This window comes from Mycteria americana, chromosome 18 (assembly GCF_035582795.1).
Source record: "Mycteria americana isolate JAX WOST 10 ecotype Jacksonville Zoo and Gardens chromosome 18, USCA_MyAme_1.0, whole genome shotgun sequence".
NCBI lineage: Eukaryota > Metazoa > Chordata > Aves > Ciconiiformes > Ciconiidae > Mycteria > Mycteria americana.
Genome location: NC_134382.1, coordinates 2,523,496 through 2,551,028, shown reverse-complemented (window position 1 = coordinate 2,551,028; position 27,533 = coordinate 2,523,496). Strand labels below are relative to the sequence as shown.

At 54.4% G+C, this 27,533-nt stretch overlaps 1 protein-coding gene across 4 annotated transcripts; it reads right to left on the bottom strand.

Moving 5' to 3' along the window:
• Nucleotides 1-11,535: 11,535 nt before the first annotated feature.
• WNT4 (Wnt family member 4) lies at nucleotides 11,536-27,254 on the bottom strand. 4 transcript variants are annotated; one of them, XM_075520626.1, is made up of 6 exons: nucleotides 27,038-27,254; nucleotides 24,686-24,766; nucleotides 15,455-15,690; nucleotides 13,143-13,274; nucleotides 12,623-12,765; nucleotides 11,735-12,398 (listed from the first exon to the last, which is right to left on the bottom strand). In XM_075520626.1, exons 3-6 carry the CDS (start codon nucleotides 15,600-15,602, stop codon nucleotides 11,931-11,933), a joined length of 891 nt encoding a protein of 296 aa, XP_075376741.1. In that variant the 5' UTR covers nucleotides 15,603-15,690; nucleotides 24,686-24,766; nucleotides 27,038-27,254; the 3' UTR covers nucleotides 11,735-11,930. The 4 variants fall into 4 exon arrangements, with proteins under 4 accessions (XP_075376739.1, XP_075376738.1, XP_075376740.1 ...); XM_075520625.1 differs by lacking the exon at nucleotides 24,686-24,766 and having other exon boundaries at nucleotides 11,734-12,398; XM_075520624.1 differs by lacking the exons at nucleotides 24,686-24,766; nucleotides 27,038-27,254 and having other exon boundaries at nucleotides 11,536-12,398; nucleotides 13,143-13,232; nucleotides 15,455-16,147.
• Nucleotides 27,255-27,533: the final 279 nt, after the last annotated feature.

Here is a 27,533-nt window from a genome sequence, read left to right as displayed (position 1 = left end):
CCTGCCCCGTGTCATCTCTCCTGGGGTGGAGAGGGGGAATCTGCAGGGAAGAGGCTTTCCCTGCCCTGAATCCCTGTGCTGAGCCCTTCTGGCTTTCCCTGCCCTGTCTCAGCCCAGCTTTGCTCTCACGCTTGTTTGTAAATCCCCCAGTGCTCTGACTGGTGGCACTGGTGGCTAGGAAGGATGAGCAGTGGGAAAGGAGGGTTTTGCCCCGCAGAAGGGCTTCCCTCTTGCTCAAGCATGGGCTGACCCACTCCATCCCTAAACCTTAGCTGTACCTGGTCCTGCCATAGCTTTGGGGCTGGGGTGGTGGTGCAAAGGGTCCGGTTCCCCCACCTCAATGTGAGTCCAGCTGAGCGCAGGCAGGAGAAGAGAGAGCTTGAACGCACCACCCTGCACGTTGTACAGAGCATTTCTGGGACCTCTAGCCATGCCAGCACCAAAGCCCTGGGTGCACATCGTACGGTGCTGAGCGTTTCCCTTTGCAGGCTGGACACAGCATCATTCAGCATCACTCACCTTTGAGGAGGCCAAATTCACCACATCGTCAGCTGTCCATCTGTGGTGGGAGGGGATGTCCTTTCCCAGAGGTGGGTGGGATCCAGGGCGGGAGGAGGACCTGCCAGATGCTCTCCTGGCCTTGGGGAGAGGCCACCAAGCCTACCACTATCTTTCATGCAGCCATGACCATGGCACCTCCCGGGTGATCTGCAGGGAGAGGGCTCTAGGCCAGGTCAAGGACAGAAAGCCCCAGGCAGGCTAAGGTCCCTGGGATGGACATGGTCCACTGGTCCTTATCTAGGGGACATGGTGCCCTGATCCTCATCCCTCTGAGATTTAGCATTGACTGTTGCTTTGAGCTTCTGTGGGCTAAACCAGGGTGCCTGTCCAGTGCCTGCTCTTTGCGCTGCTGGCCTCCATCCTGCAGTCCTGCCTCTGCCCTCTCCCATCCCTCACCGCCTCCCCTCCCTCCCCCTGCTTTCATTTAGTAATTGTCGTTTAAAAGCCCAAACGCCCATTGTCCAAACGGGGATTAAGCACCATCTGTGCAAACTTTGAGGCCATTTTCGGTGACTGGGAGTAAACTCATGACTCAGAGAGACGTTGCGACACAGATGGGCTGTGACCCCAGGCTGAGCGGGTGGATCTCTGTGGAGCAGCCCTGTTAACCCAGGCGCCTCCTGGCAGCCTTTTGAGGCTCATAGCAAGGGAGCCAGCAGCAGTTTTTGGAGGGCTGTGGGTTCCCTCCTGAGCTGTGAGGTGTCCCAGCTATCCCTCATGTCAGAGCTTTAGTCCATCTGGTCCCACTGGTGGCTCCTGACCGGTTTGAGTGGTGCTGGTGGGAAGGGGATGTTGGCTCCACGGTGGAGCGCTGAGGCCAGGAGGTAAGTCTGCATTAGTGTGGGACCCCCAAGGCCCTCGTGTTTTGGCTCTTTTTCCCCCAAAATGATGTCTGAAGGATGGTGAAGGTGGCCCTGGAGGAAGGTGACAGTAAGTGCTGTATGCACTGGTGAATACCAGGAGATGCTTTCACGTGGGAGCGAGGAAGTTGTGCTCCAAGTAGCTTCTCTCCATTACCACCTCACCTGCTCCATGCGTGACGTTCCCATAGCCTATCTGGACTGGGATGACACCCAAACTGAGGACATGGTGGTGGTGAGGCACATGGGAGGCAGAGAACCAGGCTGCCGGCCATGGTGGCCCAGCAGTGAGAAGCACTTGGCCAAGGTCGGATTTTCAGCAGGACTCAGTGTGGGTCCAGCTGTTGCAGGGTGAAGAGGGAGATGTTCAATGCTGGTCTCCTTTTAGCACACCTGAACGGCTGCTGTCAGCTCTGACTCCGTGCAAGGTGGCTGACTTTCCTGCAAAACTCCTGCCTTAGCAAATGCCAACCAAAAACCCCTTTGGTCCAGTGTCCTGAAGAAAGAAGTCTGGGGAAGGACAACAACAGATTTTAAGGCAGTTAAGGTTGGGAAGACTGAGGGGATCAGATATTTTGAAGGATGGTGATTTAGCTGATCCCATGATTACAGGAGGTGGATCTGGGTCATGGGGAGGGCAGGCACAGCTAAGTCCAAGGAGCTGAACAGGGATCCCTGTGTGATGGATGTGAGAATGAGTGAAGTGCTCCTGATTTTTGTTTGTAGGGGAAAAAGGGGTTTCTAGCTTGCAACTTTTTCCCTTTGCCCCGTGTTTTTGTTGTTCCCCAGCTCCACCATGGCTTGTTTCTGGCTCACCTGGATGCTGCTGATGTGCAAGAGGTGATGCTGGAGCAACTCTGAGCTCAGATCCAACAGCAAGGACGAGGCAGGGCTGGACTCTGAGTGCTGGCAGTGATATGGAAGGAGCACCAGGAAAATGCTCATTTGGGAGCATTTTGCTCAGCTCCTACTCATGGTGTTGTCCATGCCCATTGCATTGGGATGGGAAATGGGTGTGAGATGTGTCAGCTCCCTGCTTTGCTGGGGGCATGCCTGTGCACAGCTCAGGGTCTTCAAATCCTGAGAGGTGATGGTTGGGGCAGGAAATAAAGTAGCCCTCAACAAGGAGCTGTGATTAAGACAGCTTTACACCGCAAGTCTGGCCTGGACAGATACAATAGCCTCAGAAGTTGGTGAAATTATTAGGCAGAGCTTAAGTAAAATGATCTGAAGACAGTGCTAAGGCAGGTGAGATTTTGCTTGGCTTAATGCACAAAACAGAGAAGAAAAGAAGAGAAAAGAATTTCCCCTGTGAAAGTCTCAGCTGGTTCAATTTCCAGTGACGGTCAAAGAGTTAAAGTGATATGTTGGGAGTTATGAGTGTTTATCTAAAAGAAAAGTGGCAGGTGAAAGGGATAAAATAACACAGTTTGTAAAGCAATGCAATATGTTTGAATTATCCAAGGATCAGAGCTGGAATTTGGAAGGTAATATTGGATAGAAGGAAATGGGAGATGGAGACAGAAATAGGATGGGGAAAAAACAGCTTGAGGTGGCTTCCCCATTGGTTGCTACAAAGGAAAAAAAAGGGGTTGGCATTATTAAGACCACTGTGAATTTGTTTATTAGAGGGGATTTTTATTGTACTTTCAGAAGTAAGCTCAGGGCCTCTGCTATATCAGGGTGCAGAACAGACCCTCCTGAGCTGGGGTTGGCTGGAAAAACATGGGCAGAGTCTGTTACTGTGCCCAAGAACATCTCTGGAAATGGCCGTTGTGCTCAGATGACCTGCGAAACGCCCATCCCTGACTGAGTGCTGGGATCCTTCCCTTCCTTCTCTGGTGTGCTGGGCTGCGGGTGCTCAGCCCCATGGCAGAATTGAGTTCCCCCCAAATCTCTGACGGGCTGAGCGCTTTCTACAGCAGCGATGAAACAACTGCTCTCAGCCTACCCAACCAAGCACCTGCTTCTGCTCTTGCCTCCATAGCATTGGGGGATCTTCATGGGGAAGCACATGGGCAGGTGGGTCTTGGCACCATGGAAAGATGCAGGGGATGCAGCTGGGAAACTGCTCTGCTAGGAGAGCTTGGGCACCTCCAGAGAGCTCCTCTTAGAACTGTGGCAGAGCCATGCAGGAAGATTTCAGGTAAATTTGTCCCACTGACCTCACTGTTAACTGGCTTTTACAACCTCGGCTTCATCTGCTCTCCAGGCACCATCCTCACTGGTCCAGAGCTCAACTTCTCCTGGGCCGTTTGCCCGGTTCTGGGAGGTTTCCAGCTCATGCTGGCTGTGAAACTCAGAGAGGGCTTGGGGAAGTTGTAGCACCTCCACCACTGCCTCTACCCTGAGCTTCCTGCCTGGACAGGCTCCCCAGCTCCAAAATCTCCATGTGCCTCCTCAGCCACGTCTTTTTCCTGACCTCTGCTCCTCTACCTGGTATGTTGTCGCCTCCAGCATCTTCACCTGCTAAAGCCTTTATGTTGGCAACTCTCTCATGGCCGTGGTATTGGAAGATCCCCTCCCACTGCATGACTGTCCTCTCTTATCAGGGCTTCTGTGCCTTTGACACTCACCAAGGAGACCAGGATTGTGTTCAAACCTCTGTGTGGTTTGCAGGTACAACAATATACACCAGCCTTCTCTAACCAAGAGAAGGTGAAAGGAAAAAGCCCAAGAGCAGACTGTAATTGATGCATTGACTTCCTGAATCTGCAGGCAGCCCAGAGGAAGGACTCCCAAGGTCTACCATCATCCCAGCGTGCTTCTTTATCAGGCTGACTTTTCCTAGCTGCAGCACATGGAAAATTGAGATGACAAAGTGACTTTATTGAGAAAGAAGGACACAAAGGACTGATTTATTTTGCATCTAATTCAGCTCTGAGGCCCTCCCAGATGTTCCGGGTTTCTTGGTGGAAATGAAACGGCTGCAGATTTTCCAGCTGGCCACGGAAAGCAGAGCACTTACACCAGGCCAAGTCCCAAATGAGCTATCTGCAGGGCTTCCACTGCTGCTGTTTCACTTTGGCTGTTCTGCCTTTCCCCATGTTCATCTCAAAGTTCATTTTTCTTAATAGCATCCTGGGAGTCCTGTCTGTCCCACTCTCCCCCTTGTGGTCCCACTCCCCTGGAGAGTGTGCATCTTCCTGCTGTGCCACGGGTTGTACGTTTTCTTCCTTCTTTCGCCCGGTCGGTTACTTGTTCATCCTGCTTTCCGTCCAGACCTGGTGTCGTCTTTCTTCGCTTGGCTTTGATGAAACAGCAAAGGTGTGGCACCATCACACCAGCTTCCATGAATGCGAGAGGCAGCCCTGGAGCTGCAAGACCTCCTTTTCCATGCTTATACCCAATTGTCTTTATTACTGCAGATCTAGTGAGGTCTACTAATGGACTTGGAACAAGCCTGCCTTTTGCTCCAAAACAAAGCAAACCACGTGGAAGGAAGCATGGCTCATTGCTAATGAAGCAAAAGATGAAGTGCTTGAGTTCACCTGCCTCTGACTTTCCAGAGAGAGGACTTGGCTCTAGAGTAGAAAGCTGCACCATGAAGCCTTCTGAGATGCATTTCCTACAGCCCCCCATGAGCCTGGAGAGTGTTGTTATCATGCAAAATAAGTTAAATATCCTGCTGCAGGTAGAGTCTCCAGAACATCTTCATGGTGTCCTTGGAAGTGGCTGCAAGCTGACAGTCACCCTGTGGTTGGCCTCAGATAGCTTGTCTGTGCAAAGTCTGTTACCCCTGGTAATTCTGTGAGGCAATGTGAATATTGATGTTCCTTTTTTTCCAGAATTCCAGCTTTTTTCACTCTTCCAACTGAGCTGCATATAAACCACAGGGCCTTGACTCCTGGCACTGCTCTGAACGTGTTTTATATTTCTGTGGTCTTTCTTGGACATCTTGTTTTATAGCCAAGTTTCAAGTTTGTAGGTATCTATAACCCTGCCACATTGAATTTTCTGCACAACTTCCTTCCTGGACAGTAGCTCAGCAAGCAGCTTTTTGCAGTACAACAGGGTGCCTGAACTGCCTTTTTTAGAAGCAGCTTGAAAACTCCCTTTTAAATTTCTAATTCTTGGGTTCAAGAGCCATTTGCTGATAAATGTCCACACACCAACTTTCTCTCCTTCAGAAAAGTTGAGGTTTTGAGGCTGTAAATTGCATGCGTTGTCAGGTGCTGAGTCTCTTGGGTTTCTTTGGTGGAAACTGTAGGTAAGAGAGAAGATGCAGTAGCACTTTTGGTGTCCTACATCCTTTCCTGGCCATGGCAATTTTTCTGACAGTTCCTTGACATGTGGTGGGAACAGATCATGCATCTCTTGTTTCTGGACCAGCAAGGCAATGCTTGTACATACATGTAGGTGAAATCATGTTGCAGGCCAAAAGATGGGAACTGGAGAAGCTGATGGCTTCTTGGGTTATGGTGTGGGGAAGAAGTCACAGCTGAGCTCCTGCTTGGTGAGCAGTGGTCCTGTTCTGGCAAGGAGTGCATGAGACCATCTTCTGGGCAGCTGGGGATGATAAGGCAGGTGAGAGAGGTGACCAGCCATCACGGTTTTAGTTCCTGGTCTGTACACCAGTAGTCACTTGTGAAGGGAATTTATCTAACTGGTGGTTGCGGGCTTTGCAACCCTGCTTGACAGCCTTCTTTTGGAAAGGGCTGGGGGCAGTGGTGAGACCTTCTCATGGACTGAGTTTGGCTACCAGTCAGGGAGGTGGGGACATCTGAACAAACAGGACATTGCATTTTCCATCCCCTTCTTACTATGCCTTGCTATAATAGCTCTCACTTGTGGTGTGCATGTGGAGGAGCTCACACAGATGTTTCTGTGCTGTCTTGCCTCTGCTTTGCATGGCCGCAGTTACAGGAGCAAAGCTGTGATAGTGTAACAACTGTCCTAGATCAGAGCCAAAGGAACAAGTGGGCTCAACAGCCGCTCAGGGGTTTTGGGTGGGGTTTTTTTCGCACTGCTGATTCTAATCAAGGCTTGCAATTTGTGCTTATGGAGGTCTGGAAGGAGAGGACCCCTGATGTATGATTTAGCTGCTTTGGTCCGAGTGTCTGGCCTGGAGGCAGTGCCCAGGGCAGTTTAGGGATCTGCAGTGGTATGGAGACTCTTTGCAGTCACCCAGCCAACATGCCTTGCTCGTGTGCTTGAGAAAATATTAATGGTCAGATTTGGGATGGTGGGAGGAATGTCTTGCCACAGGAGGCCAGCCTAGGGGAGCTAATGGCTCCTGAGGTCCAAGTGCAGGCACAAGGATGGGGCTTGTGTGTGGCCACATCTCTGGGACCCCTGAGGAGGGGCTCTGCGGCTACAGAAACATCCCGGACATACCTGCGAGAGAAGAGGAGGGGAATGCCTGGTGCAGGGGCTGCTCAAGCACCAGATGTTAGAATGGTCCAGCTTAAATGCCGAGATGTGGGGCCTGATCCTCAGCCTGGCTCCTGCCCCTTCCTCCCCCTCCGCCTGCACGAGGTGTTACGATCCAGTCTAAGGCAGGTTGCACAATTTATTTTCCTGTACTTAAAGCAGGATTTTGGCAGTCATGGTCGGGAGGCCTCTCTGAGGAGTGCTGGCTGGGCGCCCTCCTGCTGTCACGGGATCACGCTGCTGTCAAAGGCTCCGCTCCGCTGGGCGTCCTTCAGCGTGGCCTTCTGCTGCAGCTTCGGGGCTGATGGAGGCAGCACCTGGGTGGCCAAGACACCACTGACATCTTCAGCAAGTGTAGGTGGGATCTGTGGTGTTCTCAGCATGGGTGCTCTTGTGCCAGATTGAGGTGAGACCCATCATTTCCAATTCCCATGACGTGGCAGCTATAAGGAGGACTCATCCTCTTCTGCCATTTGCCCATGCAGAGAGACACCATCCCATCCTTAAAGCATCTTTTCTCAGTGGTCCCAGGCTCTTGTTTCCTGCTGTCTCCATCACCTGGCTTCCCTACAGCCAGCTGGTAAATTCATGTAGATGAAGGGAGAGCAGGAGATACAGGAAAATTACTGTGGTCACCGCTGCAGGAATGTGCAGTAGGATTTGCTATTATGTTTGCTGACGGTCTAAGGGAGGGAAAGGATGCGAGTGCTAATTTGTGCTCTGCATGAGCACTGTTAATGTCATCCATGGTGATTTAATTGCTTTGCGAGGAGAGCGGCGGGTGAGGCTGAGCATGCCCGGGGAGGGAGGATGAGATAGTTGGGAGTGATGAAAGTGTCCATGGCCAATAAAGGGCACAAGGGTGATGTGGCCAAAACAGCTGGAGAGAAATACCAGCTCTACCCCTGCGCTTGGCCGTGTTGTGCTCAGACCGGAGGGTGGAGAGTTAGCAAACGTGAAGCCCAGAGCATGGAGTAGCTGAGGTTGAAGGTACGTGACACATGGGGTAGGTTTTCCAGGAGAAAAGGTGAAGAAAAAAGAAGGAGCAGAAGATGGTGGTGAAGTTGGGAGTTTGGGGAACGGGAAAAAATCATGGAGTTACCCATCTGCTGGAGCAGGGTGGGGAGGACTTGGAGGGGATGTCCTGTTTTTGCCACGATGATCTCGAGTTGGCAGTGGGACATCCAGGAAGGTTTACGAGTGGGAGAGGCTGGGTGGAGACGTTGGCCTGTGAGTCCTCGGAGGAGAGATGAGCTCACCAGGGATAGGGTGTCAAGGGGGCCGAGGACAAGGACTGAGTGCCGAGCCTGTGGGGCTGGGATGGGGGCAAGCGTGTGGAGGGATGCAGTGGTGGGGAGAGGCTTAGCGGGATGTTCTTGGATGTATGGGGGATGCAGGGGACAGGCTGAGCGGGTCGGGGGCAATGGAGGAGGAGGACATGAACGTCTCGCTCCGTCCACGGTTACAGAGAAGCTGGCATCTCCCTGCACCTTGTTTCAGCAAGCCTGTTTTGTTTCACTACCAGCTGGGAGGTGGTGTGGGGGAGTGGAGGCAGTCCCTCACCTGGGGCTGAAGCTGGAGTGGGGAGGGGAAGGGATGGAGCTGAGAGGTTGTGGGGTGGGATCCATCAGGGGAAGAGAGGAGCTGTTTGAAGGAAGGGTTTTTGGGAGGCTCAGGGCTCATCTCCCATCCTACCATCCTATTTCTGCAACAACGGTTAGACTTAAAAAAAAATAGCCCTCAATCCCTGCCACCCATGGAAGCCAAAGTGAGAGAAGCCAAAAGTTCATTGGTTTTACCAATGAACCCTGTGGAAAGGTGAGCTTGGAGAGCACAAAAATGGAGAGCTACAACTAAAGAAAGGAGACAAGGCAGACATTAAAGGAGACATTAGTGCAGCTGGACCCAGCAGCAGCCCGTGCTGAAGCGAGCCACTCCGGACCATAGTGAACAGCATGAAAAGGATGCAGCTGAGTGTCTCCAGCTTTTGGAAGGATAAGGGACAAGTGAAATGCACTGGCTGGAGGCAGCTTGGAGCGTGCCAGGCATCTGGCACCGCATCCCCTCCAAATACAGCACCCTGCAGCACAGGGATGGAGGCAAGAGGTGGCAGGTCCCTGACCCTGCATCTATGGGCAGTTCTTGCCCCCTCCCAGTTCAAACGCACCTTGAGACCACTGGCAAGACGTTTCCAGCAGCACCCGTAGCAGCTGTGGCCCCTTGGTTGCGTGCAGGGGAGGAGAGCACTTTTTTAAGCAGATGAATATCAGCGCCCTCTCGACAGGAGGAAGTCACAGACTTAGTGAAATCTAAGATAAGTGGCCTCTTAAGCCAGCGGTGTGTCAAGTGGCAAAGGCAGAAGATTAGCGAGCAAGCTCTCCTTCCACTGATGGGAAAGCAGGGATGCAGCCTGTGGTCCAAACACCAGCATCTCCCAAGGAGAGACAGGAGGAGGGACAAGGACAGCCTTAGTGTCCCCTTTACACTGTCAAGAGGCACAAGCTGGGCACGTCTCCTCCTAGCTAAGGACTCTCGGGAGGAGACCAACAACTGTTAGGTGTTTGCAGCACGTGCTGGTTTTACACAGCCCAGTGGAGCCCGATTGCTAGGAGGAGAAAAGCCTGTGGTTTATTCAGCAGAAACTCATTATTTAATAGACAAAGTAAATATGAAAAAGAGGCATTTCCCCCCCACCCTGTGCTGAAATTTACAGTTGTGAGAAGAGCCAGAGTGCTGCGGAGCCGGGGTATCTCTGGGTGACATTTACAGGGCTCAGCTTTCATCGCAGCTTGAAAAAATCCCTTGCGCAGAGATTATCTCCACACTGATCGGGATTGTCGTGTTCAGCTTTGGACCTCATCCTAGATGGACAATGAGCAGAAAACTTGGCCAGTGGCCTGAGGTCTGTGGCCTCCTCTGCATGAGCTAGGAAGAGGAGGAACAGTCTCCAAGGTACTTGAGAACTCGCAGCCTTGGGGGGCTAAAGAGATGGAGCTGGGGGAGGCGAAGCTTAGTTCCTCCCCTGAGGATTTAATACTGCACCCTTGGCCAACCGAGCCATTGAGAGAGGCAATCCCTGCTCTGTGTTGCTCTGATGAGGAGATCTCTGGTTTGCATTGAAGTGGATCAACCCATGGTGGCTCCACCTCGGGGTCTCCCCTGGGTGACAGTCCCCCTGCCACCTGGCACCCTTTGCTGAAGGTTTTTTGGAGCTGAGGCTGGGTAGGCAGGAGGGAGGCAGCCGGGGGGTATTGGGGGGATGCCTTGATGCAAACCTCCCTTGCCCTGCACTGCTTCGAGTCAGTTGTCAGCAGCCTTCCAGCCGGATGGTGTCTGGAGACCTTCCAGCGACCACAGACTCTCCCCCAGCCCATCACTGCCACAGCACAGACGGGATTTAACGTATGTCTGCGCGTTTCCCCAACCTTTCCCCTCTCAAGACGAAGCAAGGAAGAAAAACAAGACTGCAGGTTTGCAAAGACCCCCCCAGCCCAGAGGGCGATGGTTTCAGCTCTGGGCTTTTCTCGACCATGCGGGGAGCTCCCAGCTTGCACAGGAGGGCTCAGCAAAGCCACCCCATGCCGACTCCTCACCATACTGCGGGCAGATGTTCCTATTGGCTTGAGGTGCCATTTTGAGGTTTCTCTCCGCTCCCTTTTTGCCTCTTGACTCAGACAAGTGGGTGAGAGAGAGAGGAACCGGTTTGCTTTCCACCTCCCCTCGCAGTGCCCCTCTGCTTATTAGTTCTCCAAATATTTCGTCCTGCAGCCCGGCAGCAAGGACTCTGCACTAACCCGATCCCAGGCAGAAGGGAAGCTGGAGCGGGTAGGACAGCGCGTTATCCTCATGGCATCACTCCAGGCCAGCCTGCAGGGAGTGAGACAGGGCAGCTGGGGCCCTGCTGCACTAAATCCTGGTGGTTGGGGCACACATGGCAGCATCCCTCCAGCTCAGCTCTCCTCTCCTGCTGCCCGAGGGTAGCAGCAGAGCACGAGCAGTGCCTTTCCCCCCAGCAGCACCTTTCCCCCACCCCCAACAATTGCTCTACTCTATACTTTTGCTTTTCTCAGCAGCCAGTGGGATGGGGACTGTCCCCAGAGCCCTCACCGGGTGTGGAGAACAGGCATGTGGAAGAAGAAGAGCAGACCTGGTTGTGGGATGCTGGTGAGCAAGGCGGGGACAATTATGGGACAGAGGAAAATAAATCCCCTGGGATTTCCTCCCATCTGCTCCCGGTTTCATTAAGAGTCATTGGATTGCAGGTACCACGGCCTTCTCTGGACCCTCTTCACAGTCTCCAGTTGAACAAGATGCTGGAGAAGTGAGAGGAGAAGGGGGCTTGCAACGGGAAGGGGAGCATGGTGGGAACATTGCCTCCTCTGACAGCCCTGGGCAGCCGCTGAGGAACTTCTGTAAATCAGAGCGGCCACTGGAGCTGCTCCAAAATCCATCCAATGCCCAGAAGGCCATTGAACGTCCCACAACAAGGGGATGCAGGGGTGTCCCACATCCCCCTCATACACTGATCACCCTGGCTGGCCTCTCCCTGCATTGAGGGGAGCAGCTCTCCCACTCCTGGGGAGAGTGCCACCCCGTCACCATCTGCCCATCCTCTGCAATGCACCTGGCTGCACATGCTGGCTGCGCTCCGTCCCCTCCCAAGGCTCAGCCAAGGCAAGCAGTGCTCTGGGATGCTCAGCGCATGCCTTAAACAAATAAAAATAACTGCTATAGAAGATACCAAGTGCCTAAGGCTAGCCTTGGCTTAAACACCTCCCGTTTGCAATGCTCCGGAGTCAGCAGGAGCTCATCCGATGAGAGCAGGCATCACGCAGGTCCCCAGCCAGCTGCCGAGAGCAGACCTGTCCCTGCTGGCACAGGACACCAAGGGGCTCTGGCTTCAGCAATAAGTAAGGCAAGCAAACAAAACAGAATAAAAAAAGCCAACAATGATCAATTTTTTGAAACTTTAAATATTTTTTTTTCTTTAAAATCTGTTTTCCTCTGGGGCTCTGTCTCTGTAAAGAGCTGCACTCTCCCTGCAGCATCTGGGTTACTTCCTCAGTCCTGGCCATGGGGCAAGGGAGAAGCAGGGTCAGTTAGAGAGGGGGACGGATGGGCACTCCCCTCCGTGCATCACCGGCACGTATGGATTTCCACCACCCGATGGCAGGGTTTGCACTTGACGGAGCAGCACCAGTGGAATTTGCAGCTGCACCTTTCCACAACCTCCACTTCGTCCGTATGAAAGCCCCGGCCGCAGCACATAAGCTCACAGCCATCGATAGCCTTGGAGGTCTTGTTGCACTGCCGGCCGCTGGTGCCCAGCACGCCGTTCTTGAGGTCGTGGTCACAGAAGTCGGGACTGGAGTCCAGGTAGACGAGGTCCTCGTCCGTGTGCGGCTTGAACTGGGAGTTTTTGGGCACCAGCACTTTGGTGGATCCGATCTCGCTCTGCTCGACCTCCGTGGCACCGTCGAATTTCTCCTTCAGGACGTTGCCCACTTTGCGGAAGGGGGGCATGGCTTTCCAGCACGTCTTGAACTCGCACGAGCCTGACACGCCGTGACACTTGCACTCCACCCGCATGTTGTTCAGGATTGCCTGGAGAAACAGACACAAGAAACGAGATGGGACAGTCAGCTCGGGATGGACACAGCAAGAAGGGTGCAATGTACGGGGTCTGGAAGGGTTGTGCAGGAAGCGATGCTGATGCACATCAGCCGATAGGATTAAATGAAGCCAAACAGGCTCCAGCAGTGGCTGCAGACCCCAGCTGGGATGCTGCAGAGCCACACCAGCTGCCCAGGTTTCCCCCTCACCGTTACCTTCCTCCCTGCCTCGTTGTTGTGGAGGTTCATTAGTGCTCTGTTGGAAGAAGCCCCTTTGCTCCTCTCGCGGACATCGACGAAGGACTGCGAGAAGGCCACGCCGTAGGCGATGTTGTCGGAGCAGCCCGACCACTGGAAGCCTAAGGCAGAGAGTACAGATGAGACAGATACTGCCAGCCCGCCTTGCTCGTCCTCTCCAGCCCTGCTCTTGCTAAAATACAGCTGACCTGCCCCCTCTTCTGTCTCGCTACCCACTAGGCTGGGCTGCTTAGGGGATTGGGGAAGCTGGGGAGTGTGGCCCTGGGGGAAGGGGGGGGAGGCACAGACGAGATGCTTTCTCTCTCCCATGGGTGATGCTCCCAGATGCCTTTTTGAGGGACTCATGTAGACTAACAGGAGGCTTTTTTTTTTAAACTTTTACCTCCTTTCTGGATGGCTCCAGGGAGTGGGCATTTCTGTGCTTGGCCATTTTGCATCCCCGCTCGATTGTCCCATTCCCCCGCCCTTGCATGCTCACCCTGTGGGCTGCCCCCCTGCACCGTGCGGTCACATCCACACTTGTCCAGCTCGCCGCTGCTGCAGGCTCGGGTCACTGCGAAGGCCACCCCTGCCGAAGAGATGGCATAGACGAATGCTGCCTCCCGCGTCCCTGCAACAGCACAAACGGTGGGAAATGTGGCAGCAAGTCTGAGACACACGAGAGGGCTTTCTGGAGGGCGTGCAGCCAGGTGGCCAAAGGTGGGCTGTTGCGTGTGTCTCTGCTCCTCTTCCCTCCTAATGCTGGTGTTGCACATAAACTCCCTTGAAAAGCTGGTCTGAAAACTGGCTCTTGGCAAAACATACTATGCAGAGCTATCAAGTCAAGCCCTTTGCTCCGTCTCTTCCTCCCAAGGTGGAGTACCCCACGCAGGACACTCATCCTCCCCACTCCCAAGCATGCTGTTTGCTTAGTGCCAAGCCTGGACCAGTCTCAGCAGAGACGCCTCGGCGCTGGGAGATCGTTTGCAGCAGTGAGAGCCCTGTCTCGCAATAGTGAAGGAGCTGGGAACTGCCTCACAAGGTTAAAAACATGAATGTGATGGGCAGATTATAACCTGGCAGTGAGGGAGATGCAAAGGCTGTATTGCCAATGTGGGGAGAGCTCTCCAGAGCTTATATGGAGAGACTGCTGTCTGGTGCTTGCAGGGCACCTCTGCCATGAAATCCCTCCTCCATCCAAAATAGTTGGCTGCATTCCACATCCAGGAACATCCCCTGCAGCTGCAGATCCTTGCCATCCTCTCACACAGGATCCTGTAGCTCCCAGCACCTCCCAAACTACCCCCACTCTGCTCCCAAAGTGCCTTGCAAAACCACGCTGATCCCCAGGGTGCAGCCCCTTCCCAGCTCTTGTGTCTACCTACGTGGTGCCACACAGTTAGGAAGAGCTTGTTTGGGAAGTCAGGGGACATACCTGGGCATAAACACACGGGTGGCATGGCCAGGGATCAGCTCTTGCAACACCTAAATCTCTACCGTCCTCTGAGGCCGGTTGAGGACACAGGCCCTCCGTCTCCAAGCAAGGAGCGTTGGCATTTGGGGTAGTCCCATGCTAGGGGTAGAGGGGGGGATGGCTTGCAAGCAGACATCGCCCCAGCTTGCCGGTCGGACAGAGGGCAACTACTTTGGTGGTCGCAACCCAGACTTTGGTGGCCCAGCTGTAATCTGGCCTGGGCGGCAGTGGCTGGGGAGGACCCAGCCAGTGCGGGGACTGAACCGCCTCCAAGTTAATCGAGGTTAATAGTAGGATCGTGTTGGTTGGTTTGTGCTGTGGCTGCCTAAAAAGAGACGACTTTTAGTTTCTGGTATTTCTGGTATTTCCAGTCCCTGAACCTTCACAAGAAGAGATCTTCACCCCTGCGTTGAGGGGAGGAAAGTCAAACAAGGAGCCGGGGGGGGGGGAGGGGGGAGAGGACTTGGTCTATGGGTCCTGGGATGGGAAGCGAGACGGTGCATCAGAGATGGCAGTGGCACCCGAGGGGAGGCAAGGGCCACTCCGGTGGTCTTCAGGGGTTGCAGAGGGGCTTTACCCTCCGTCTCCTCACCCTGATGCTCTGGGTCCTTGCTTGGTTTGATCACAGTCCTGTGCCTCCAGGACGCCTGCATGCAGCTGGGATCGGAGGGGCTTGGGGCTGCCCTGGCCATAAATCCCCCTGAGGGCTGGCAGCTGGGTGGTGGCGGGCGATGATGCTGTCCTCGGAGGGTCCAGCCGCCGTGTGTTTTACTTGCATCGGGCGGCAGAGGGCTGTCCTCCCAAGGTCTTGCCCACAGACAGCTCTGATCGAGAGCGGCGCGCCAGTCTGGCAGCGGTCATCGCTTCGGGGCTGCCCGGAGAAGAGACCAAATAGATCCAGCATCCCGCTGCAGCCGCGGCTTTGCGGAGCGAAGCTCCTGGGCTTGGTGGGGCAGAGATTAGACCGCAGGGTGACTTTAGGGCCCTGCTTGAACTTAGCATGTCCTTGTAAAAGGTCCAGGCTCTCCAGATGCCCTGGGCCGGTGCCTCCATGCAATGGACACCCGCTGGGTGTGAAAAAGGTTTGGGAGAGGAAGCACCCAGCAGCTGAGAAACTGCAGGGGTCCGGGTATGCTGCCCCAACACAGTCAGAAGAGCCCTGCTGAAATGCCCAGGAAAGACCAGTCAGCCCCAAGATCCAACACTGGGCTGTTCCCTGCTCTCTCCAGCCACTGGCTCAGGGGCGAGCAAGCAAAACCTGCCTGCAGCCCACCAGACTGCTGCTGTAGCCGTTCCCCCATGCAGCAGCACCCCAGGCATGTGTCCTCCCCGCTTACCTTGTGTTACCACCTTGCCAAAGACGGGCAGGGTGTCCAGTGTGGAGCAGTTCCAGCGGCGGTTGCGGAACTGGTACTGGCACTCCTCGATGGCCAGCTGGGCTCCGCGCCGCACCGAGTCCATCACCTCCAGGTTCCTCTTGCACATCTGCACCTGGCGCTGGATCAAGCCCTTCAGCTTCTCACAGGTCTCCTCCTCGGAGATGCTCCCCACTGAAGACAGCTTTGCCAGGTACCTGCCGCGACAGCCATCACAACTGGTTAGGAGGCAAGGGCTGGGGGAGCATGAACCCACGTTCAGCTGGGACACCCTGCACCACAGAAAGCGAGGAGTCGTCCTCTCATCCCCTCTCATCCCCTCCATAGCTGAGACCTGGTGCCCATCTGGGGGTCACCTTAAATGTGTCACTGTGGTGGCTCCACAGGATGCGTTTTTGGCTGGCAGAGAGCAAGCCCAAGCAAAACAACCGTCCCTCTGCAGCCCGGTCCCCTGTCTCTCGGGGAGCCCAGCTGCTGGCTCCCCTTTGCCTCTATTGCCTGCAAGGAAGATATTTTCGGCGTTGTCTGAATGTGCCCGGTCAGGTCTCCTGAGTACCGGCACATCCAAGTGCTACTAGGAAAAGCCAGAGGTCTCTGAAGTCAGCCAAAACAAGCAGCACAGGCGCTCGGCTGCCAGCTCCAGCTGCCACACTGCTCCTGCAGCATGGCTGTGTGCTTATCACTGATAAACATCACCCTCCAAACCACTTCCCTCCTGGAGCCTGCTTTTAGCTTCCCCGGCCCCCAGCAGGCAAGGACGGCCTCTGGGAGCTGCCAGGTTTCCCGTCACTTGGGATTCAAGGAGGGCTTGAAGTGGGGAGGACAGTCAGGAACCTGCACATGCTGGGCACCTCCTCCACCAGCCCAGCTTGTGAACACGGCCATGAGGTTTTTGCTGACCTGGAAAAGACTGGCCCTGTGTGGAGGTGACCATGTGCTCTGCTTTCCATCACCCAGCCTCAGCAGAAGGAGTTACAGAGCTGCTTGCAAGTGACCGCATTAGGAGGAAGAGGAATCTTACCCTTTTGGGGCAAGCACCCCAAAAGCTCATCTCCCCACTGAGCATGTGGGCATGATGGTCCATCCTGCACATCCCAGTAACCCAACCCACTGCACCCTGCAGGTGTGTGTGCTTGCCCATTTCCCAGGTCCATCCTCCTGCCCCAGTGTCTGGATCCCAGATGGGTTTTAAGATAGACCCACACAGCTCAGTCAGGTTGTCGGAAAATCCCAGATCCTCTATCTGTGCCTGTGCTGGCACGTGCCTAGCTGAGCCTCCCTCCTTCCCATGGCTGCTGGCACCCACTTTAAGTGACACTGCTACTGGGGGAGCCCCATCCTGCCGTGGAGAAGGAAGATCCCTGCATTGGACAGGCAAAACCCACACTTGCACCTGCTGCCCACACCGAGCTTTAGTGTCCTCAGGAATTGCCAGCGTCAGCTCATGTTGCTACCTCGTCTGCACCAAGAGATGCGAGTACTGAGCAAAGGCTTTTTGGAAACCTCATTCCTTGACTCTGCATTTCCCAGCCCTACAGAGCTTGTGGGTTTTTTTGTTTGCTTGTTTTTTTTCCTCCTCCTCCCAAGTTGCGACATCCTGCTAAGAATTTTTCCTTTGAAGCCCTGCTCGCCTCCGAGAAGTGACTGTGCAAAAGTGGCTCCTGCTCCCTGCCTGTTCCCATGTGTCCCAGGAGCCAGATCTGCTGACTTCAGCCACAAAATCAAGTTGTCACAGCCTCTTCCTCCCATTAGCCCTGCCAGTTTGCCCCAGGAGGAGAGAACAGGATTTTCTCTTCTGTGCATCAGCAGAATTATTCACCAGCTTGGTTTCATGCTTACAACTGGGGGGCTGTGGGAGACGGTGAGAAAGCCGGCTTGGTTTGCAGTGTCCGTGGGGAGTCTGCATGGCGAGCCGTCAGAAGCATTCAGCTTTCCTTGTGCGTGGAGATCACTTGATGCAATGCCTCTCGGACAGCGGGAAGTGGCAGACTGCCGTGGTTTCACAGCCAAGTTCTTTTCTAGCCTTTATACCAGCTAAGCATCTTTGCCCAAGGCTTTCTGCTCCTCCAAGGGCACAGCCCTGTTTGCAGAGGACCAGCCGCATGGCTCCCTGATGCGCACAGCTGGCTTGGAAACCCCACCATGGCCAAACCCATGGCTGTCACCTTTCTGCTGGTACCCGCACTATGCAATGAGTTTCCCCGTTCCCGTGCTGTGGTCCTGGACACAGGGTGCGACAATTACTGTTCCCACATCTCGCTGCACTCGGTTGACCCAGGATGAAGGCAGCAAACCACCCTCGGGAGCTTTGAGCGTGTTTGATGCCAAGCAAGCCCGGAGTGACTGTGACAGCTCCGTCCCCTCCCAGGCCCAGCCACCATTTCAGTTTGGGCATGGGGAAGTTGACAAACAGCAGAGTGGTGAGATTCATCCCAAGACACTGTGGGTTGGTTGATCAGCTTTGAGCCTGGAAGCCAAGAAAACCAGATTCTGTCTCAGTACTAACCCCTTGTGCTGATTTGGCTTTCCCCTCCTCCTGCAATTTAAGCAGCATTTATCATACCAGGGAACAAGCTCCGGCAGAGCAGCATGGCTGGTCCTGCCGATGAGTCAGTGCCCAGTCCGACTGCAGGCACCTTGGCAGGAGAGCGCTGTGCTGCAGGTGTAACAGCCACATTAATATTGGCTCTGCTCAGGATGGGGGCATCGTCTCCTTTTTAATATATTTCCCAGCTTGGTGGGTTTCTCCAGGCAATGGGGAACTATAAATTCAAAGTACACATGAAGAAAAGCATGACAAGAGCTTTTCAAGCCTTTCCAAGTAGATGAGCCTGATAAGATGCCTCCCCAACAAGCATTTAATGCTGCTTGGGATGATAAAACAAAGGCCAAGGATGCTTCAAAGATAGGTACAGCTCTCCAAGAACAGGTCTGGTAATTTGTTTTGCAAGGCAGGCAAATAAGATGAAGCTATCCAGAACGGTGCTCTGGCCTCTCTCCCCCGTGACAGATCCTCTGTATGCATCATCCCTCCTCAGCCCATTCGTGTCTGCCTCTCCTTGGGGACGGAGGCAACTGTGCCTAAAATGCCATGGCCCCATCAAACTCCCAGCTTGCTACCAGTCTCCTACATCCCATGAGTACCACCACTGCTTTCCAAATGAGGCACTTTTTTTGGTGGTGGGAGGCTCCCATCCTGGTCCAGGAAGGATCCAAAGGTTGAGTCAAGGATGTAAGGAAGGACCTTGCTGAAGGACCTCAGGTTTGAGGCCTTCACATGGCATCTCTCCATACCACATTCAGGGGCACCAGGCAGGAACATCTCGCCTCTTTTCCCCTCTCTGGGGCAGCTGAAGGGCGAGATAAGAGCTGGGAAACATGCTCTGCCCTCACCAGCACTCGAAGATGCTTCCACCCTGCGACTCACAGAGTGTTTCTCAGGGCTGTGGAGCCCAAGCAAGGCACCAAACCCATCCACAGCATCCCACGGTCACCATGGAAACCTGGATCTAGCACTTCGCCTGGTCCTTAATGAGGACCTTGCTCCAAACTTCATGTTTCTGGAGTGAGGTGGTAGAAACCACAGACAAAGCCTTTGTCTACCTGCACACACAGCAAGAGAGGCACAACAGGAGGAAACCCAACAGTTCCTGCCCTCTGCAAGGTCTCAGTGCAGTTCTCCATCCTGATACCACATCTTGATTGCTGTGCAGAGCTGCGCAGAGCTCTGAATTATGACTTAAGTCTCACATGCAGCCTCGAAACAGCCCTGATTGTGGAAAAAAAACCCAAATAATGGCATATTGTCTTCCTTTTCCAAGATTGGGCAAAGGATGTTTCAAGGCGTGAGCTGCTGCCCAAGCCGTTTGTTCAAGTTCTGTCTTCTTGCTTCATCATGGCATTTGTGTTTCTTTTCTCCTGCCTTTAAATCCAGACAAGTCACTCACAGAACAAGCTCCCTTTTAATAAAAGTCATTGATTTAACACAAAACTGATGAAAAGCCCTTCCTTTTCTTCCATCCACAGTATCTAGATCAAGACTAAAGCCCCGTAATTTAAGCAGCTGCAGTTGATCCACCCTGCAAGGTGGCAAATAAGGAAACCTCAAATCCAGGGAAGGCACGGTGGGAGGGAAAGCCCTACTTAAATAAAAAATGATAATAATTTCAGGAGGAAGAATTGGTGGAATAACAAGAAGACATTGGAAGAGCCACAGCGGTGGGCAGATAGAGCCAGAAGGAGAGGGGAGGGGATTCCCTGCCGTGGGAAGGTGTGGAAATTTAAGTCATTGACAAATTCTCAATAGAGGCGGGTTAGGGAAAAGGTAGCAGATGTCTTGGAGAAAGCAGAAATCTCTGGTGTTTCTTTTAGGGAGTATTTTCCTGAAGATGATAACAGTTGGACCCAGGCCAGTGGCATCACTGATCTATCACTTAGAGATGCTGAGACGTCAGATGAGCTCAGAAGCTTCACCCTGTTCAGCACTCACTCAAGCTGCCTGGGATACCAGCCTGGCCAAGGCCACAAAAGGCTTGTTCAAATCTTAAATTGCAAAGATGCTCCAGCTCTGCTCCACTCAGAGGCAGCCTCTGCAAACATCCTCCCTGCTCATGGAGGAACAAAGTCAGCCTGGATCGGCAGTGCATCTCTGTGCCTCTTGTGGCTGGACATATGGTCAGCCAGTGGCTCAGGGTTGTACTTAGGATTGAGACTGCCCTGTGCAGACAGATTTCTTCTGAGGAAGAAGAAAAGGCTTGTTTAGGATGGAAAAACAAAAAATGCGTGAAGATAGACAAATAGATGCATGCAGAGAGAGGTACTGACCAGGCACTGCGAGGAGCCATCCTGCAGCTACAGAGAAGGGGATCATTTTTTCCTTGTTGCTTTCCCCTTCCAAGCAGAGAGAAGGCATGGAGTCCCAGGGTTGGCAGGTCAGAGGATGCTCTAGGTGGGCCAGAGAGCCCCTGTGCTTTCTTGTGGTGTCCTGCGCTGGGCTTAGTACCACTCTCACTGTGCCAACAGGGCCAGGCCTGTAGGTACCGCCCCCAGCCTTGGCATGGTTCAGCAGGTCTGCCAACTTGGGCATGTTCCTGCCAGGATCTGCTGGAGACCTGCAACCTGCAAGGTTGCCTTTATCCAGCTGATGGCTCTGCAGCAGGACACGTCCCTCCCGGAGACTAGGTATCCCCCTCCTGGGATTAGATATCCTGCCTTTCCATCCCTTCTAAGTGTAAACCATGATTTACAAAGTCATCATCTGAGAGCCTGTCTGGTTCCTTCCCTGGAAGAAAAGCAGCTCTCTGGCTCAGTCCTTCCTGTCACAGTTACTGCACATTTCATCTCTTGACTGAAACTGTGCTTTTCACACCCTAATCTCCACCTCCAATTAACAGCTGCCAAAACAGCCTCCCAGGAGGAGGCATTGCCGTGCTCACCATTACCTGCCTGCAGACCTGAGTGTGCAGCTCCACCACCTGAGCTCAAAGTGAACCTACAGCTCAAATCCTGTCCCCCCACACCTTGGACCCTGCACCTAACACCATGTGCACCTAGCAAACACCCATCTACCCATGCACCAACCGTTGGTGGTGGCCTGCCTCCCCTATCGCAAGTCTCTGGGGACAGCGAGATGGCCCGGCTGCTGGTCCCAAGCCAGTGCTGGTTCTTAGCTTTCTGAGCATCCGGGGGCAACATCTCCACTTTGTGATGGGGAAGACCAGGGTGGAAGCTGGGAAGATCAGGATGGAAGCTGGGAAGACCCTGAGAGCAGCATCCACTTTGGAAATCTGCTTTGGATGTGTAGGAAATATCCTTTACTGCATCTTCCTTTATAAGTCAATAGAAGCTACTGCTGGGCTCGAGTACAACAGCAATGCCTTGTTGCAAGAGGAGGCAAGTGCAGGCCACCGGGCTGAGTGAGCTCTGTGGGAATTCCCCTCATGCAGCGCTTCAGGCTAGACCTGGTTGGAGAAAATCTGATGAGTTTTTAGTTTCGATCAGAATTTGCAAATACATGGTGAGAGAAGCCTTCTGCAGGATTAGTTTGATCTCGCCTAACTTGCAACAGACCCCAGGCTGCTCTCCATCGGCCAAGATACTCAATTAATTTTTTCCCCAAGTAATTTCATGAAAGCACAATACTGGCTCCAGTTCTGCTGAGCCAGCCAGATCCTGCACGCCACCTTCCCAGCTGCATGGCGGCAGCTCCTGGGGAGCCTGGAGGATGCTGTCGGGGGTCACCCACAGGCATGGGGGGCAGACGCCCTGCGGCTGGAGCCAAACAAAGGTTACCTGCACTTCGTATCCAGAGCAGAGTCTGCCATTCGAGCAGCCTTGGATGACTGAGATTTTTGTGGATTCGCAAGGCTTTCAAGCTTTAAGAAAAAAATCACCAAGTATTGTAAGAGCCAGCATCGTTGCACTTGTAAGGAAATACGGAAGAACCTCCTGGAAACTGTTAACCTCCAGGATTGCTCAGCAATTTCACAATTTTAAGAAAGCCCAAATAAACAGCTCTAATGCATTTCTCTCCATCCGCAAGGATGAATTAATTGAGAGGACAGTAGCTCTCAGCAGAGTAACATAAACATTTTTTTGCTTCAGTGCAAAAGTCCAGTTCTGACTCATGGAGTCATAGCACACCATTGCAAAAAAGAAATCTGCTTCTTGCTGTTGCTTGTACTCGGAGCTGATCCGATTCTGTGCAATCTGGGGTGCAGAGTGGTTTTATCTCACTCATGCCCATCCTCCCTAGAATAAGGCTCTGCTGCTAAAGATTGGGGTGTAGTTTTATACGAGGCTTCCTTATGAAAAGACAGAAATGCCCATCACCGCCGAGGAGGCAGAGAGCACGGAGCCCTCCTACACCCTGGCAAACGCAGCCCTGAAGTCTTCCTGCCAGACAGGAGCAGAGCTCAGAGACAAGCCAAACTGGTTGGGAGTCCAGCGCCAAGATTGGCAGAGTTCTCTTGCCTCTGCAGGATGCAACCTTTAAAGCCAGTCTCTCTTCATCACTGAGGTAAAATTAGCTGTTTTTGTCAAAATTGGCAAGACATAAGTAAATAAATAAAAATTAATAAATATTTCCAATGGAGGCTGCTGGTTTCACTCTTCCCCCCCACGCCCTCATGGAATGGGTGTCACTGCATGCACCAACCTCGTGGACCCGGCAGGATCCCCGGAACAATGCAAAGGAGCCCTGGGTACCCCAGAAGCGGAGAGCTGCTCATCCAACCCACAGCAGCCCTCAAAGCAAGGAAATCCTCCATCAAACCCAATCGGTGCAACCCACCATCCTGGCTGTCAGAGTAGACGTGACTTGGGGAACCTCCTTGATGCTGTCCTTGCACCAAAAAACAAGAGCGCAGGGATGGGAGCGGGGCTCGGCAGGAGCGGCTCTGCCCTGGAGCTAGCTGCACCTGCCAAGCCAGCACCGCAGTGGCACAGCATCCACCAGGAAAATGCTGGACCAGTTCCTTGCCAGGTGGAAAATGGGATGGTCGCAATGACAATGCAAAGAATCTCATACAAAATTCAACCTAGCCAGGCTCAAAGCAAAGTGACCTCTCCCCATTACCAAAGCTGGGGAGACTCACCTTAAAAAAAAAAATCAAGTCTGGTTTAAAACCAGAGGAATGCAAGTGTAGGACCCAGGCATGCTTCTTCCCAAATCCTCTACATTGCACAATGACCCAAACCAGCACAAAATGAGCGTCAGGCTGCTCTTACAACATCCCCACTGCAAAGCTGTCAGGGATGAGCACGGAGAATTGGGCCCTGCGTTTGCAAAGCGCCTTGTGATGTTCAGATGAAAAGGGGCCAGAGAAATCCAAACTCCTTTTATCCCTCCCTCTCCACCCCTCGAAAGTGGTTACTATTAGAGAGCAGCTGCTTAGCCAGGCTTCGTTTGGACACTTGCAAGGTCTTCAAGCTTTCCCAGAGTGCTCAAATTTAGTTTTTTTAAAGGGTTTAAAAGCCCATCTGTGCTCCTGGCCCTTTAAGCCAAGTCTCAAGCCCAAACGGAAGTTTTAAACCCCTGTAAATAGGGGGTAGAGGGAGCTGCTGGTGGCACACCCTGCTCTGCAGCAGCGTAACCGCATATCAGACTATCCAGCGTACACATGGAGAGCCTCCTCCAAAGCCAGTTTTAGCTGCAAGAAAATGGAGAGAGGCTGTAATGATTCCCAGATAGCTTGATAATCAGGGGTCTCACCCATAAAGGACCCCTGCCCTGTTGTATCTGATGCTTTCCGGGCACGGGATTTGACTCTCATCATTCAAACCACCCAAGCAGCTACAGATCCCAGCAGTCCCAGTGACATGTGCAGTTAGTGGATGCTTACACCCACACCCCACTTTGCACATTTTCTAGTTCACCTCTTCAGGCAGACTTCCCTCCCTCCAAAGTAGATAAATAAATGAATAAATAAATAACTCAGTGACTGCTCGCCCCTTACCTCCCACTGAAACTGGAGCCCGGCACTCCCATGTTGGCTTCACAGAGGTGCTCGTTTGGCTGAAGCCCTCTACAAAACACCCCCAGCACCGGGATGGTTTTGGACTACTGAGAGAACATGCTTCCAAATTCAACCGCATTACTGCGTGTGCAGGTTCAGGAGCTGAATCGAGTCTGTGAAATGCGAGTTGCTTTGGAAAGTAACTCAGCTATTTCCCCTGTATAAAGCATGTCCCTGGACTCCTCCAGAGATAAAGCAGAAGCCAGAGGGACCTTCCTGTGCACAACCAGCTAGATCTAAAAGGCGCTAACTACAGCCTTTTATTTTATTTACAATTCTGTGCCTGAAGAGGCAGGAGGAGAAGCTTTAAAACTGTCTGAGCCTCCAAAGGCAGGAGGAAGAGCAAGCCTGAGGCTTTCATGAGAAGGGGGAAAAGAGCATCTCTTCAGATTTGGAGAACAGAGGTTTTCTGGATAGGTAGCAAGCCAAGCAGTGACTCCCAAAACTCAAGACACTGAGAAAACAAACCTGAGGTTTGCTTCCTAACCAGAGAGAAAGTAGCTTGGTCTGTTTAATGAAAAGATTTGGCAAAGTCCCTTCCAGCTCAATGGTCGCTGTAGCAGAGCGATCCCTCTGAGAGATACCTACATCGTCTCCCTTTTCTATGGGATGGGGTGGCTCAGAGAAGACCATTTGCATGGCCAAAACGAGCCCTTCCCCACAAAGCCAGGCTTACAGAAAACCTTCAGCTCAAGTGTTGCAAGCGGCGTCTCTCCGAAGTGCTGGGGGAATGCGAGTCCGGACAGGTCGAAAGAAGCTTTAGGGGGAAAAAAAAAAAAAAAAAAAAAAAAGTCACAACTGAGCTTAATCACTAATCCAGCAGGTTTCTGGAAAAGCAAACTTCACCGCGCGCTGCCACCCAGCGCACACACCTATGTGCAGAAATATGCGCCCGGCGAGGCTGGATCCGGCCCTGGTGTGCTGGGCGCGGGCTGGCAGCGCCCGGGCAGCTCTGTGATAAAGCAGAGCACACCGGAGCCCACACGCGTGAGGCTTCGTGAAGACATACGAGGCACACTCATTCCTTGAATATCTGATAACTCCTGGGATCCTTCTAACTCTGTTTATTGCCTCCAGCAGCCTTTGTTTCTGATGTGAGAAGATAAACAATGGGAATTGTCTTAATCCTAAAGGCAAAGAATAAAAAGCACGGAGCGGGGGACGATCCTTTTATCACGATAGATTTGCAACATCAAAAAAAGTTGACCCCCTTCCTTTCAAACGCACTGAAATGTATCTGCTTTTCCTCCCCTGTTGGCAGGAATGAGCCCTCCGCTCTCCCGCGGCCGAGCCCCCTGCGCCCACCCCTCGCTTCGCCAGCACGGACGGCTGCACACAGCTCTCCCCGTCTATGTCTATTGCGGCGAACCACCCCTCCGCCTCGGCTTCCCAAATACGATCCCAGCTGCGTGCGGCGCCGGGGACCGGGGGGTCCCACCTCTGTGCATCTGCGCCTGGTGGCTTGTCGACCTCGCTCATGAAATCCCCCTTTACCAGGCGCTTCCCCATGCCCGTCCCAGGGCAGCCGAGGCTGCTCCTCTCCAGGGACCTGCCATCATCCTGCAGGGCTTCCTCAGCAGGACTTTCTCCCTGCAGGAAAAACACTCCCACAGTTCCCAATATACCTTCACCAGAAGCGTGACAGCTTAAAAGACCACCTTGATAGCTGCTATGATCCACCCACCACTTGCCGGAGACGCGTGGCGCGCAAGTTGCTCCATCTGGCAAAGGAGGAGGGGAGGAGGACTAAGTGCTAACACATCCCCGGCAGCTACCGATGGGTGAGCACCTTTTCCCACGGGCAGGACACTTGGAGAATGCCGCTGACCTGGCGCTTTCCCCGGGCGTAGGGAGCATCCTCCAAAACCCACCCACATCCCGCAGCCTCCAGCGAGCCAAATCTAAAGGCAGGAGAGACGGGAGCCGTATCCAGACGCGCAGAGGACTCCTCGCGCAGGGGGTGAGCTTGTGGGATCATGCCCACCTGGGCGCAGGTGTCGGGAGAGGCACAAGCCACTAGGGATCTTTCATGCCAACAGCCCCAGGGTCTCCCCACCTGGCCGTGGCGTACCTGCCCTTGCTGATGGAGAGCCGGGGAGGTGAGATGGAGGTGGTTCACGTTCCCAGCCTGAGAGTGGGTCTGCCGGGTGCGTGCACCGGGAACTAATTAGCTCATGGCAGCCGGTGACACTGGGAGCAGGGGAAGTGCCATCTCCCACCGGACAAGATTAATTATTAGGAGGAACTGGCGCCTTCATTCAAAGTTAGGTGGGGAGGTGCTGTCGTGCTCCATCCCCTCTGCCCCGGGGGGGGTCTCCCCAGAAGACAGTCCCACCGCCTTGGCAAACATGCAGGAATTTTCCAGAACGATTTCCGCCCCTGTTTACCTTACACATTATTTCAGTGTTTGTTCAGCGGGTTCCCAATGTCACCGGGCTCCTCTGTGGCATGCAACAGCCCCCTGCCACCCGTCCTCCCGCTGGGAACAGGGGTCCGAGGCGTGGGCAGCCCTGCCTGCTGCAAATCCCCGGGGCCGGCACGCTTGGCTGCCCCCGCCCTGCCAAATCCTTCCCTGGACTACTGGCCCTCGGGCGGCACCTCGCCAAGCCCCTGGCCCTGCTCTGACCCGACGCCCCGACCTCCGTCCTCCCCCGGCGTGGTCCGGATTCATAACTTCAGGACAAAAAGGGGACGGGGGGCTCGATAACCAGCCCCTGGCCAACCAGCCTCGGTAACGCACCCGAGCGGCTGGGCAGGGTCGGCATCCCCTGCAGCCCACCTGCCCGGGGATGCAGGCTGCGGCCCTCGCCGCCACCGGTTTGGGGGGTCAGCGGGGACAGCGGGTACCCGGCGCGATGGGGACAGAAGCCCGATGCCCCGCCGCGTTCCGAGCAGCATCGCTGCGGGGGGTCGCTCCCCGATGCTGCCCGGCCCCGGCGGCACCTGCTCCGCCGCCCCCGGCGGGTACCAACAAGTGGCGGCGGCGGCGGCGGCGGCGGTCCCCCCCCCTCGCCCCGCGGCTACTCACAGCCAGTTGCTGGCGTTGGCCGAGAAGGTGGCGAGGATGATGAGCAGCAAGGAGCGCAGGAAATACTCCGGGCTCATCCTGGAGGGCAGGCAGGGAGAGGGCGAGCGGAGCCGGCGGCGGCAGCCCCCCCCGCCCGCCCGGGGCAGCCGCCGCCGCAGGTGGGCGCCGGGCAGGAGCGGCGGCGGCGGGCGCTGCCCGGTGGATGCGCCCGCGGCGGCCGCCGAGCCCGACTGTCAGCTCGGCCGGCCCATCCCGGGATGGAGCGGCGGGCCGGGGGCGGGCCGGGGGCGGGGGCAGCCCCGGGGGCCGCCCCAGCTCCGCCGCTACCTGGGCGGGACCCGCCGCCGGGGACACCCCCGGAGGCGGGACGGCGGCGGGGAGGGCACCGGGGGCTCCGCCGCCGCCCGCTGCCCCGCTGCAGCCCCCCCCCCCACCCCCCCCGCTGCAGCCCCCCCCCGCAGCGACCTCCGCGACCCCCTGGATGGGTCTGGCGGGT